This window comes from Branchiostoma belcheri, unplaced genomic scaffold (assembly GCF_001625305.1).
Source record: "Branchiostoma belcheri isolate BF01 breed outbred unplaced genomic scaffold, Haploidv18h27 scaffold107, whole genome shotgun sequence".
Classification (NCBI taxonomy): Eukaryota; Metazoa; Chordata; class Leptocardii; order Amphioxiformes; family Branchiostomatidae; genus Branchiostoma; species Branchiostoma belcheri.
The window spans coordinates 554236-568278 of record NW_017802458.1 but is presented as its reverse complement, the minus strand read 5'-3'; the positions used below and the strand labels follow the sequence as shown (position 1 = coordinate 568278).

Here is a 14043-nt window from a genome sequence, read left to right as displayed (position 1 = left end):
CTTCTTCTTCTTCCGTTCCAAACACTGATCTCTGACCTGGCCAATGACATGATTTGTTGACGTCTCTCACCATGGTAACTGGTTCTGGGTAACATAATGTTGCAATTTCATAGTAGGAGGGATTTATACTCCTGTTTGAGCATATATATGAATGTATCTGAGTAAAGATTAACAGAGCAGACCATATGCGAAGGTAAACATTATGTATTTGCTTTGCAAATGTTACCTTTCTAGTTACTGTGTATATTCATTTGCATGAAAGCTGTATTATTGTATTGTGTGCAGGATGTACATGTATTGGTCAATGTTTGAATCTCTTTATTTCTAGCTATTGTTAGCAACTTGGAGCACTATGAGCTGGGAACTCCTGTGGCGATCTGTGGTGACTTTCTGGATATATTAGAGAAGCATGGCGTGGATTGTGGTAAGTAGATTGACACATCTTGCTTTTTACCACATGCATGCACAGTCAGCTCAGTGTACATTACGTAACATATAACTGTAACTAGAGAATTAACATTTGCAAAGCAAATGCATAATGTTTACCTACGGACATGGTCTGCTCTGTTAATTCTTACTCAAACACATTCACATACATGTACTACTTATATGGTGGTGACAGAAGCAGAGCAGACCATGAAATTGCAACATTATGTAACCCAACACCAGTCACCATGGTGACAGACGTCAACAAATCATGTCATTGGTCAGGTCAGAGGTCACTGTTTGGAGAAGAAGAAGAGGAGGAAGAAACTGAGTAAAAACAATATGTTTTCCTTCGGTAAACATAATTAGTAACAGATGCTACCCGGATATTGCAAGTTGTGACCAACAAAGATATATCAGAACATACAGACAGTATTGTATTTATTTGTTTGTTTATTTATTATTTGCACGTATAGAAAAGTTACATAATCAAACAATAACAATAAGAGAATATGCGGGGTAGGCCAGAAACCTAGGTGGTTTTTTAAGGGCCTACCCCAAACAAAGGTAACTACGATACATGACAAAACATATTGGAATTAAACATCAAAATTAAACAATGAAATAATTGATTAGTTAAACAAAATCAATACACAGAAATAATAACTGAAGAGTGTAAACTAGTTTTTACATCTACGAAAATGAATTAATCTAAGCCTTATAATTCAGGTCGCTGTTGCAGAAATAAACTGATTAGATGATTAACATAAAAATTAACGATTAAAACACACAATTCACACAGTAGAAAAATGACAAAATTGGTAGCTTCCAAAAACTGCAATGCCTATAGTAATGTTAGGAACACTGTCGGATAGGCCAGTGTTTAAACACTTGACCTGCACACCTAATTTATTTCATGTTGCTACAAGATGTGTTTTATGTGTCAATTTTATTCCCTAGGAACCTTGCGGGGTCCTGAAGAAGAGACAGCTGGAGTTGGACAGCTGCTGTCCTCAGTACAGCCCCATCCTGGTGATGGGGAACAGCAACAAGGTGAGCTGCTTACTAATGAATGAATGAATGAATAAATGAATGAATGAATTTTATTTACGTGTCTTGCGACTTATGTCGCCCAGCTCATATGGGCTTATGAGACATCAAAATATAAACATGAACAAAAACGTAGGTACAGAAATCATAATAAACATAAATCCAAATCAAAGCTTACTGTGAAAATTTGAGCGTCACATAGATAAGAATTGTCACAATATGCAGTTGATGAATTTGGTTGTAACATGACCTCACAGTCATACTGCAAATGTTGAATAAAACTGCACAATTAACAAAAGTAGTATCTTACGTTACTTTAAGTTAGACATTAAGCACTAAGACTACAATGTATAAATAGCTCTGATACGTCTGAAGATGAAGGTTTTTCATGTTATTTGTTACAGAGTCTGATCCAACTCCTAGTGATAAAGAAGAGACAAACAGGGAAGAACGAGGACACAAGCAACTCCTTCCACACAACTTTCCAGCCAGTGCTAGCAATCTTTGGCGAGCAAACCATTTTAACGACTGTTCTGAGATTCATACTGATCAAGCAATGTTTGGTTCAATATCTAGTGGGGTGTTTTCCATCAAACCTGCCCATGTTAATGACCCAATCTCTGTATACTGTGATCAGACCACAGATGGGGGAGGGTGGACGGTCATACAGAGGAGGTTTGACGGGTCTCTCGAGTTTTTCCGTCGTTTCGATGCTTACCGAGATGGGTTTGGAGACTCTAGTGGTGAGCATTGGCTAGGGTTAGACGATATCTACCGAATCACGGCCCAGAACTCGTATGAGTTGTACATAGAGCTGGAAGACTGGTCTGGGAATGTGAAGTTTGCTCGATACTCCAGCTTCTCAGTCGGTCCGTGTTGTGATTACACCCTGAGTGTGGGAGGGTACAGTGGGACAGCTGGGGATGGGTTTGGGATATCAGATTTCTTATCTACCAACAATGGTGAAAAGTTCAGCACCCGTTGGTTCGACCGAGACACTTACTCCTCGGATTCACTGGCAGAACTTTACGGTGGTGGCTGGTGGTTCGGTAGTTACAGCTACAGTAACCTGAACGGTCCGTACTTCCGAGACACTGACGGGTTCAACAGTAGCAATGGTGTGGGCGTCCGATGGGTTCCTTTCAACAATAACTGGTACTATTCTCTTAAAAAGACCAAAATGATGGTCCGTCCCAATAACTTCAGTACCAAGGTGCCAAACATGAGGCTACCTGTTGGAAAGTAACATAAAAACAATAGCTATAATGACATGCGGTAAACTTAGTTTTACGTGCAAGGTCACAAAATGTATAGACATCTCCGTTTCTATAGCCCTTGTGCCACAAATTAGTCTTCAATACCCATACATAATTCACCAGGACCATTTTGTAACATAGGAAGCTGTCTAATACAAGATCTCGGTTTACAAGTTAAACATACATTCCCCAATAGGACTTGTCTGTATTGCCTATGATTGTTTGGGTCACATCAAGACAGTGCAGTATGTTGTTAGCATGATCATTCCTTTGTATAAGTTGCTTCTTCAACTATAAAGTTGACATCATTCAAGCAGTGTTCTTCCAAATGTAGAAAGGGATTCTAAACTTTACTGTATGACCGCATACCCCACAAAACTATTTAAACACCAGTTGCGTGAGAATTTCACCATCTGGTGAACATGTACATTTGTACAGTAGTTGTTATTCACTCAGACAGCAGCCCTACAAGATGTGGTTCCTCCATGTGTTTGTGGTGACCGCAGTTCTTCAGTGGTCAGTAGTGACCGGGGAAGGCCAGACTAACCAGTTCACCCTGTCACTGTGCAGGGTTTGGGAGGAGTGCATTGAGACAGGTTAGTATGTGTTATAATCTTATACAAGAAATCTTTATGCTCAAAAGAATACCATATGGAACATTCATATATGCTTAAGAGGGCAAAAGTGATACAATTTGGTTTCATAGGTTAGATATTAGCTGCCATATTTTTTTCTACGACTTCTCGCTATGTTTTTATTTGATATCCACTGCCGCACAGCAGATCAATTTTATAAAATAGATAAAAATTGAAATGTGCAGGGATGTGTATGTTACCATATGGAGATTGTTTGACATATATGCACAGAATAGTATGCGTTAAGCGAAGTCCACCTTATCTTTTGATAGGACAAAACTACATGTACATTCAAAACTACAATTGATACAGGAATAAGTGTGCCTCTAGTTCATCCACAAGACATTATTATTGTCTAAACTGCTTTGCATGAAGTCCCTATTGTTATCAGATAGTAAATGCAGGATTTATATTGTTCAACATTAAATCTCTCCATTCTAGCTACTAAGAACAGCTTGGAGAACTCTGAACTGGGAACTCCTGAGGCGATCTGTGGTGACTTTCTGAATATGTTAGAGAAGCATGGTGTGGATTGTGGTAAGTAGACTTACACAACATGCTTTGTAGTACATGTAGAGGGTACTTTGTATAACTTATGATAGTCACAGATCAGAGACAGGTACTATTGCAAGTTGTGGCCTATATATACCACAACATGCAGACCAGTATTCTATTGACAGAGTCGAAGTAGTAATTTAAAAAGAAAACAAGATTGAAAGCTTACAGCTGGTGTAATGACAAGTATTAGTAATGTTAGGAACACTGTCAGGTAGGCCAGTGTTCGCACACTTGACCTGACCTCATTTATTTCATATACCGTACGGGATCCACACATGATGTATTTTATGTGTTGGTCTTTTCCCCTAGGAACCTCACATGGCCCTGAAGAAGAGAAAGCTGGGGTTGAACAGGTGCTGTCCTATCTAGACCCTCTTCCCAGTAATGAGGAGCAACAGGAAGGTGAGCTCCTTAATGTGGAAATTTGAAAAACACACAGGTAAAAATTTACACTGTATAAAATTGATCAATATAGTTATATGGTTATAATCAGTCTGTATAACTGGCCCCTCCCCGGGGGCCGGCTGGATGTTGGGCGGCCGGCAAAAACGATTTAATCAGGCTAGGTTATAATATGGCCATACAGTCACCACTATAGTGGAAAACTGCAAAATGAAAGTATAATTGAAAAATATTTTAATTTTTAGTTAACTTCAGTTTAACTTTCATTTAGCAGTTTTCCACCATAGTGATCTTATGACTGTATGGCCATATTATAACCAAGTTGTAAAAGTTGTACTAAGGCCATGTTGTACAATTTAGCTGTAACACATCTAAAAACTAAAAGTATGCGGGTATTTTCTCAGAGTCGACCCCTGGCAATGAAGAAGAGACAAACAGAAGAGTTCGCGTCTCCAAGCAACACCTTCCACACAACCGTCCTGCCAACACTGACGATGTTTGGCGAACAACATACTTTGACGACTGCTCTGAGTGGTATACTGCTCAAGCAACGTTTGGTTCGATATCTAGTGGGGTGTTTTCTATCAAACCTGTGAATTTTAACGGCCCAATCTCTGTATACTGTGATCAGACCACAGATGGGGGAGGGTGGACGGTCATACAGAGGAGGTTTGACGGGTCCCTTGAGTTTTACCGTTATATCGGTGCTTATCAAAATGGATTTGGAGACTCTAGTGGTGAGTATTGGCTGGGGCTAGAAAACATCCACCGTATAACGGCCCAGAACGCGTATGAGGTGTACATAGAGCTCGAAGACTGGTCTGGGAATGTGAAGTTTGCTCGATACTCCAGGTTCTCAGTCGGTCCAGGTAGTGATTACACCCTGAGTGTGGGAGGGTACAGTGGGACAGCAGGGGATGGGTTTGGGATATCAGATTTCTTATCTACCAACAATGGTGAAAAGTTCAGCACCCATTGGTTCGACCGAGACACTTACTCCTCCGACTCACTGGCAGAACTTTACGGTGGTGGCTGGTGGTACGGTAGTTACAGCTACAGTAACCTGAACGGTCCGTACTTCCGAGACACCGACGGGTTCAACAGTAGCAATGGTGTGGGCGTTCGATGGGTTCCTTTCAACAATGACTGGTACTATTCTCTAAAAAAGACGAAAATGATGGTCCGTCCCACTGACTTCAGTACCAGGGTACCAAACATGAGGCTACATGTATGAAAGAAAAGTAAAAAAAAAAACTAGCTATGTTTTTTTTTTTTGTTTTGTGAATCAAGTTATGTGCAAACTTGATTCACAAACACCCAGAGTATAGAGTGATAATTAAACATCTCTGTTTCTATAGCCCTTGGGCCACACAGTAGTCTTCAATATCCATACTTAAGTCACCAGGACGGCAGGACCATTTTGTAACATAGCATGCTAGCAAGCTGTCTAAAGCAATACAAAATCTCGGTTTGCAAGTTACACATACATTCCTCAATAGGACTTGTCTGTCTAAGAATTTGCCTATGATTGCTTGGGTCACATTAAGACAGTACAATATGTTGTTAGCGTGACCATTCCTTTCTATAAGTGTTCTTCCAAATGTAGAAAGGGATTCTAAACTTTACTGTATGACATCATACTCCACAAAACTATTTATACACTAGTTGCATGGGAACTTCACCACCTGGTGAACATGTACATTTGTACAGTAGTTGTTATTCACTCAGACAAGAGCCCTACAAGATGTTGTTCCTCCGTGTGTTAGTGGTGGTCACAGTTCTACAGTGGTCAGTAGTGACCGGGGAAGGCCTGACTGACCAGTTCACCCTGTCACTGTGCAGGGTTTGGGAGGAGTGCATTGAGACAGGTTAGCATGTGTTATAATCTTATACAAGAAATCTTTGTGCTCAAATGAATACCATATGGAACATCCATATATGCTTAAGAGGCAAAAGTGATACAATTTTATTTCACAGATCAGATATTAGCTGCCGTCTTCTTTCTACGACTTCTTACTATGTTTCTATTTGATATCTAATGCCAGAAAACAGATCCTCTTCAAAAGATAGATAAAAAATAAAGTGTGCAGAGTTGTTTATGTTAACATATGGATATTGTTTGACATATATGCACAGAAGAGTATGCGTTAAGCGAAGTCCACCTTTGTCTTTCGATAGGACAAAACTACATGTAAATTCAAAACTACAATTGATACAGGAATAGTTGTGCCTCTAGCTCATTCACAAGGCATTATTACTGTCTAAACTGCTTTGCATGAAGTCCCTATTGTCATCAGATAGTTAATGCAGGATTTATATTGTTCAACATTAAATCTCTCTATTCCAGCTACTGAGAACAACTTGGGGCACTCTGAGCTGGGAACTCCTGAGGCAATCTGTGGTGACTTTCTGGACATGTTAAAGAAGCATGGCGTGGATTGTGGTAAGTAGACTTACACACCATGCTTTGTAGTACATGTAGAGGGTACTTTGTATAACTTATAATAGTCACAGATCAGAGACAGATACTATTGCAAGTTGTGACCAAGACAGATATACCACAACATGCAGACCGGTATTCCATTGACAGAGTCGAAGTAGTAAAAGAAAACAAGATTGAAAGCTTACAACTGATGTAATGACAAGTATTAGTGATGTTTGGAACACTGTCAGTTAGGCCAGTATTCGCACACTTGACCTGACCTCATTTATTTCATATACCGATTCACATATGATGTATTTTATGTCTTGGTTTTTTCCCCTAGGAACCTCACATGGCCCTGAAGAAGAGAAAGCTGGGGTTGAACAGGTGCTGTCCTATCTAGACCCTCTTCCCAGTAATGAGGAGCAACAGGAAGGTGAGCTTCTTACTGTGGAAATTTGAAAAACACACAGGTAAAAATTGACACTGTATAAATTGATCAATTTGGTTGTAACATGGCCATACAGTCAGCACTATAGTGGAAAACTGCAAAATGAAAATATAATTGTAATACATTAAGTTGTACTAAAACCATACTGTACATTTAGCAGTAACACATATAAAAACTAAAAGTATGCGGTTATTTTCTTAGAGTTGGCTCCTGGCGATGAGGAAGAGACAAACAGAGGAGTACAAGGCCACAAACTACCACTCAACCGTCCTGTCAACACTGACGATGTTTGGCGAACAACATACTTTGACGACTGCTCTGAGTGGTATACTGCTCAAGCAATTTCTGGTCCCATATCTAGTGGGGTGTTTTCTATCAAACCTGCCCATGTTGCCCACCCAATCTCTGTATACTGTGATCAGACCACAGATGGGGGAGGGTGGACGGTCATACAGAGGAGGTTTGACGGGTCTCTTGAGTTTTTCCGTCAGATTGGCGCTTATCAAAACGGGTTTGGAGACTCCAGTGGTGAGTACTGGCTGGGGTTAGAAACCATCTACCGCATAACAGCCCAGAACACGTATGAGTTGTACATAGAGCTCGAAGACTGGTCTGGGAATGTGAAGTTTGCTCGATACTCCAGCTTCTCAGTCGGTCCGGGTGATGATCACACCCTGAGTGTGGGAGGGTACAGTGGGACAGCTGGGGATGGGTTCTATCTGTCACATTCATCACATACCAACAATGGTATGAAGTTCAGCACCCGTTGGCACGACCAAGACACCTCCTCAGGTTCAATGGCAGAACTTTACGGTGGTGGTTGGTGGTACGGTAGTTGGAGCCACAGTGACCTGAACGGTCCGTACTTCCGAGACACTGACGGGTTCAATAACAACAACGGCCGTGGCGTCTTTTGGTATCCTTTCAACAATAAAGAATACTATTCTCTAAAGAAGACCAAAATGATGATCCGTCCCACAGACTTCAGCACCAGGGTGGCAAACATGAGGCAAGGGAAGGAGTAAAAGCACAAAGTTCAGCTTCCATACCACCAGCCACTCCTCATGCAGAAAACTTAGTCTTTACATGCATGACTTGGCAGGCCTTTAATACATGCATACAAAACCCGCAACAGCCAGAATTAAGCCTCAAAATCCATCTATGTGTAAACCAATAGATGGGATATTTGTATGTTCTTATACAAAACTATGAAGTATGCAGTTTTCATTCCTTGGTACTGTTTTACTTCATACAATGTAAAGTAACAGTCTTATCTAGAATATGGACATTGATTAATATCTTAACCAGGAGAGGGTACCATGATGTATTCTTTGGGAAGTACAGGTTTTGGAGAACAACTTGTATACAGGCAACAAACTATGTGCAGGAATAAAAGTGCGTGATTTGAAATGATTGTCTATTGGCCTTTGACTGGTTCTTGTCACTTTAGAGCCAACGTTACATTATTCAGGCATTATCTGGGAGTTATGAAGAATCTAGAGATTCTGATATATTACAAAATATCAATATTGCTGGACAGTTGCAACCTGTACGAGATGCCTACATGGGCATAGAAATAGGAATAAAAACCTGCTCTTATTATAATATGATAGCCTAGAAATATCTGGACAGAGCATCTACAAGTAGATGTTTGGAGGGTAAATTGCATTGCTTTCCTAGCTGCCCTTTTCCGTTACAAACCGCCTAACTTGGTGGCAGACAGTTTGTGACAGAAACGGGCAGCTACGAAAACGTTATGATTTAGCCTCCCAACATCTGCTTGGAGATAAGATACAACCAAGGTCAAACATGGCGGAGATAGAACGAAGGCGCTTATTATCAGTTCCTGAAAGTCGACCTTGAGCAGAGGAGTGCACTTCAAGGTTATCATAATTCTACAAGATAGTGGTGATGAAGAAACGTCAGACATGAATCCTGTCAAAAAAATTGTGAACAGTTTACATGTATTATTGCCGTGTTGCTGTTCAATAATAGGTCCAAAACAATAGTCTCCAATACACATATTACATAATTCACCAAAGGGCCTTTTTTTGTAACATTCCTACCTGTCTAAAGCAACAAAAGATCCCGGTTTACAAGTTACACATACATTCCCCAATAGGACTTGTCTGTCTTGCCTATGATTGCTTGAGCCACATTAAGACAGTACAGCATGTTAGGGTGATCATCCATCGCTATCTAAGTTTCTTCTTAGATTATGAAGTTGACATCACACAAGCGGTGTTTTTTTCCACAAAAAGGTCAGGGATTCTAAACTTTACTGTATGACAGCATACCCCACAAAACTATTTATACACCAGTTGCATGAGAACTTCACCATCTGGTGAACATTGTGCATTTGTACAGTAGTTGTTATTCACTCAGACAGCAGCCCTACAAGATGTGGTTCCTCTATGTGCTCGTGGTTACTGCAGTTCTACAGTGGTCAGTAGTGACCGGGGAAGGCCAGACTGACCAGTTCACCCTGTCACTGTGCAGGGTTTGGGAGGAGTGCATTAAGACAGGTAATAGCATGTGTTATAATCTTATACAAGAAATCTTTGTGCTCAAATGAATACCATATGGAACATTTATATATACTTGTACAAAAGTGATACAATTTGGTTTCACAGATCAGATATTAGCTGCCATATGTTTTCTACGACTTCTTTCTATATTTCTATTTGACATCCAATGCTAAACAACAGATCCCTTTTAGGAAATAGATAAAGGAATACAGTGTGCAGAGATGTTTATGTTACCATATGGAGATTGTTTGACATATATGCACAGAATAGTATGCCTTAAGTGAAGTCCACCTTTGTCTGTTGATAGGACAAAACGAAATGTACATTCAAAGAGCTAGCTATTTATCTCATTTTTTTCGTTCAGATAACTATTTCATTCCATACACGTGCTAAGAACCTTTACCTGTGTTAACACATAATTTTTTCACTAATAAGAAAAATATCTCTATAAAGCTCTTACTAGTGAACCTCTTACTAAGTGAAAAAATGAGTTAACACCCCCCTAACTCATTTTTTCACTAATAAGAGACTCCATTGAATCTCTTACTAGTGAAAAAATGAGTTAACACCCCTCTAACTCATTTTTTCACTAATAACAGACTCTATGAATCTCTTACTAGTGAAAAAATGAGTTAACACCCCTCTAACTCATTTTTTCACTAATAACAGACTCTATGAATTTCTCTTAACACGTATTTTACCCACTTTTTTCAATACTAACTAAATAAATGTGCTAAATAGTCAAGTCTACATTCAAAACTACAATTACTGGTACAGGGATAGGTGTGCATCTGGCTCATTCATTATACATTATTATTGAGTAGACCCCTTTGCATCGAGGCTCTATTGTTATCAGATAGTTAATGCAGGATTTATATTGTTCAACATTAAATCTCTCCATTCTAGCTACTGAGAACAACTTGGAGAACTCTGAGCTGGGAACTCCTGAAGCGATCTGTGGTGACTTTCTGAATATGTTAGAGAAGCATGGTGTGGATTGTGGTAAATAGACTAACACAACATGTTTTTTTTTTACTATGTGTAGAGGGTACTTTGTAAAACTTATAATAGACACAGATCAGAGACAAATACTATTGCAAGTTGTAACCAAGAAATATATACTACAACATGCAGACTAGCATTCTATTGACAGAGCCTAAGTAGAAAAGTCGTATTGAGGTCACCTTGTGGCGCCGAATGGCAGCCGCGCGCACAGACCCTTGCGACAGTTCTACAGAAGTGTGGGTGGAGCAAATATATGTATCATGTGTATTATGTGATTGTAAACCTTGTATCAATTCAGCGCTATAAAAGGCTGCGATTGCACGGGCAATGTTTGACCAATAAACCGTTTTTAAAGAAACAAGATTGGTAGCATACAAATGGTGTAATGACATACCGTAGTAATATTCAGAACAAGGTCAGATAGGCCAGTACTTGCACACTCGAACTGACCCAGAAGTGTAAATGTTAAATCTAGGAGCTGCACACTTCGTTTATTTCTTACACCGTACGGGAGCTACATGATGTAGTTTATGTGTTGGCCTTTTACCCTAGGAACCTTACAGGGCCTTGAAGAAGAGACAGTTGAAGTTGAACAGGTGCTGTCCTCAGTACAGACCCATCCTTCTGATGGGGAACAGCAACAAGGTGAGCTGCTAACTGTTGTAAATTTGAAGAAAATAAAGATAAAAATTGTCAGAAGAGGAAATTGATCAATTGAGTTTTGAAAGGACCATATTGCAACTGTAGGGGAAAACTGTACAACGAAAGTAACATAGTAAAGTTGCATTAAATTGTATATATAGGTGTAAAACATCTTAAGCTGTATGTCTTGTCATTGGTCACAGCGTCTCAACCAAAACATGGCAATGAAGAAGAGGCACGGAAAGAAAAACTACGCTACAAGCAACACCTTCCACACAGAAACACGAGCAACGTTGACAACCTTTGGCGAGAAAACCATTTTGATGACTGCTCTGAGATTCATACTGCTCAGGCCATGTTTGGTTCTATAGCCAGTGGGGTGTTTTCTATCAAACCTGCCCATGTTAACGACCCAATCTCTGTATACTGTGATCAGACCACAGATGGGGGAGGGTGGACGGTCATACAGAGGAGGTTTGACGGGTCTCTTGAGTTTTTCCGGGGTTTCGGCGCTTATAAATATGGGTTTGGAGACTCTAACAGCGAGTACTGGCTGGGGTTAGAAAACATCCACCGTATAATAGCCCAGAACGCGTATGAGTTGTACATAGAGCTCGAAGACTGGTCTGGGAATGTGAAGTTTGCTCGATACTCCAGCTTCTCAGTCGGTCCGTGTTGTGATTACACCCTGAGTGTGGGAGGGTACAGTGGGACAGCTGGGGATGGGTTCAGTCTGTCTCATTCATCATCATCAAGTACCAACAATGGTATGAAGTTCAGCGCCCGTGCGCATGACCGTGACCGTGACACAGGTTCAATGGTAGAATACTACGGTGGTGGCTGGTGGTACGGTAGCGGCAGCTACAGTAACCTGAACGGTCCGTACTTCCAAGACACTGACGGGTTCAACAGCAACAACAACGGCCGTGGCGTCTATTGGTATCCTTTCAACAATGACCATTACTATTCCCTAAAGAAGACCAAAATGATGGTCCGTCCCACCGACTTCAGCACCAGGGTGGCAAACATGAGAGAAGTAAAACCTCAAAGAGCCTAAAGCTAAAGTTCAGCTACCGTACCACCAGTCACTCATCAGAAAACTTACTCTTCACATGCATAACAGGCCTATTGTATACAGTCATATACTATACAAAGCCCGCATGCCCAATGTAATCTCCCACAATTTTCAGAATTTAAAAAATTGTACCAATCCATACATGTCATATTTCTTACGAAGAGTTTGGATATTAGGAGACAGCTTCTGTTATTAAGAAGTCCTATAGTTTGTATACGTCTATGACTATATGCTTTCACCTGTGTGATAAATACAGTGTTTAGTTGAAAGTCCTGCCACCTTGCATTGCGTAACGGAATCACTAGGGGGCATGGTTGTAACATTCCTTTTTCTTTTCTGCTTGAACCAGGTATATGTCAGTGCAAATTTGTTTAGACACACACTTGAATTGTGATTTCAGTGAGATTGCAATATGAACTGCGGTGTTTATCATATTTCCAGAGTTTTGAATGATAACATACATGTATGTGAAACATTTACATACCTGGTATTTATTATATTTCATTTAACTAGATTTGATACATTACTTGAGTGTAATATACACTCCCTCAAAACATCTGAGAGATACAATTTATAAAATCTACAAGATACAGTGGCTATGAAAACATGCTTAGATGTAGCATATAAATGCCATGAAACATTGCCACTATTCATACAATGATTTGCAGATTATTACTAAACATTAAATGCAAGGGTATAAGGATATATGGTAAGGATTTCCTTTAAGGCCAGACCAATTTAATTTGTTGTTTCTCGGATTTTTTCAGAAAACATATGAAGCAACAGGGTAAAATAAACAAACAAACAAAAAAAAACAGGCCAAGGCACCCCATGATAGCCGGAAATGTTACGATGTGAGCCATGAAGTCAACATACCAGGCTGGTTTATAATAATAGATTTTGAACTTTTAATGAAACGAAGTTGCATTGTTACTTTGGAAAACTTGAACAACTAGGAAGAAAAGGACTTTCTTCAACCGTTGGGGTCAAAATATGTCTTTCCTTGAGCAATTTTCGGTTGATTTAGAACCTACAATTTTATTTTTTTTTTTTTTGCAAATCAGAAAAAAATGGACAGTGTGATTCCGAGAAACAACAATTAAATTGGTGTGGCCTAAAGGAAAAACAGCACGGTCCATGAAATGAAAACTACAGACCGAATAGTGTTATAATGCATACAAATATCGGCTTCCATTTACCCCTTTTACTCGGTGATTGTTATTGTTGTGTATAAATAATTTCGAATTCCGAAAAAAATCCAAACTTCTTCCCCCACCTGTTCCGGACGTTGACCTCTGACCCCGCACCTGCCGAAGCACCACCCACAATGCACTCCGCGGGACGCTACCATGACAACCAGACGCGAGAATGCGGAAGTAACATCCTGCAACAGGTTGCATGTAACAACAAGTGTGTTTTGACTTGTTTTCAGTCGATTCGCAAAACATAGCGTCATCCAAAGGTCGGGATATTTCTTCTGAATCGACATGGGTACACTGTGAGACAGAGAATAATAATGAAGATAATTTCAAGTAGCTAAAAAGCTTCGTTCAACAATCCAAGGAGAACCTCTTTTGGCACAAACTATGGATC

General features: G+C 39.9%; 3 protein-coding genes and 1 pseudogene across 3 annotated transcripts; all 4 read left to right on the top strand.

Annotated features, from left to right (window-relative positions):
- The first annotated feature begins 343 nt into the window (after nucleotides 1–343).
- On the top strand, nucleotides 344–10731 carry LOC109479854 (fibrinogen C domain-containing protein 1-like). Its single transcript, XM_019781891.1, has 4 exons — nucleotides 344–424; nucleotides 1387–1479; nucleotides 1881–3328; nucleotides 10635–10731. Exon 3 carries the CDS (start codon nucleotides 2033–2035, stop codon nucleotides 2720–2722), a length of 690 nt encoding a protein of 229 aa, XP_019637450.1. The 5' UTR covers nucleotides 344–424; nucleotides 1387–1479; nucleotides 1881–2032; the 3' UTR covers nucleotides 2723–3328; nucleotides 10635–10731.
- On the top strand, nucleotides 3205–5561 carry LOC109479370 (angiopoietin-related protein 1-like). The gene is made up of 4 exons (XM_019781329.1): nucleotides 3205–3328; nucleotides 3809–3904; nucleotides 4235–4327; nucleotides 4732–5561. The coding sequence occupies exons 1-4, from the start codon at nucleotides 3205–3207 to the stop codon at nucleotides 5559–5561; spliced, it is 1143 nt and encodes a 380-aa protein (XP_019636888.1).
- LOC109479360 (microfibril-associated glycoprotein 4-like) lies at nucleotides 6072–8225 on the top strand. Its single transcript, XM_019781316.1, has 4 exons — nucleotides 6072–6195; nucleotides 6675–6770; nucleotides 7093–7185; nucleotides 7402–8225. Exons 1-4 carry the CDS (start codon nucleotides 6072–6074, stop codon nucleotides 8223–8225), a joined length of 1137 nt encoding a protein of 378 aa, XP_019636875.1.
- Nucleotides 10732–11364: 633 nt separating the features above from the next.
- Nucleotides 11365–12582, top strand: LOC109479881 (annotated as a pseudogene).
- Nucleotides 12583–14043: the final 1461 nt, after the last annotated feature.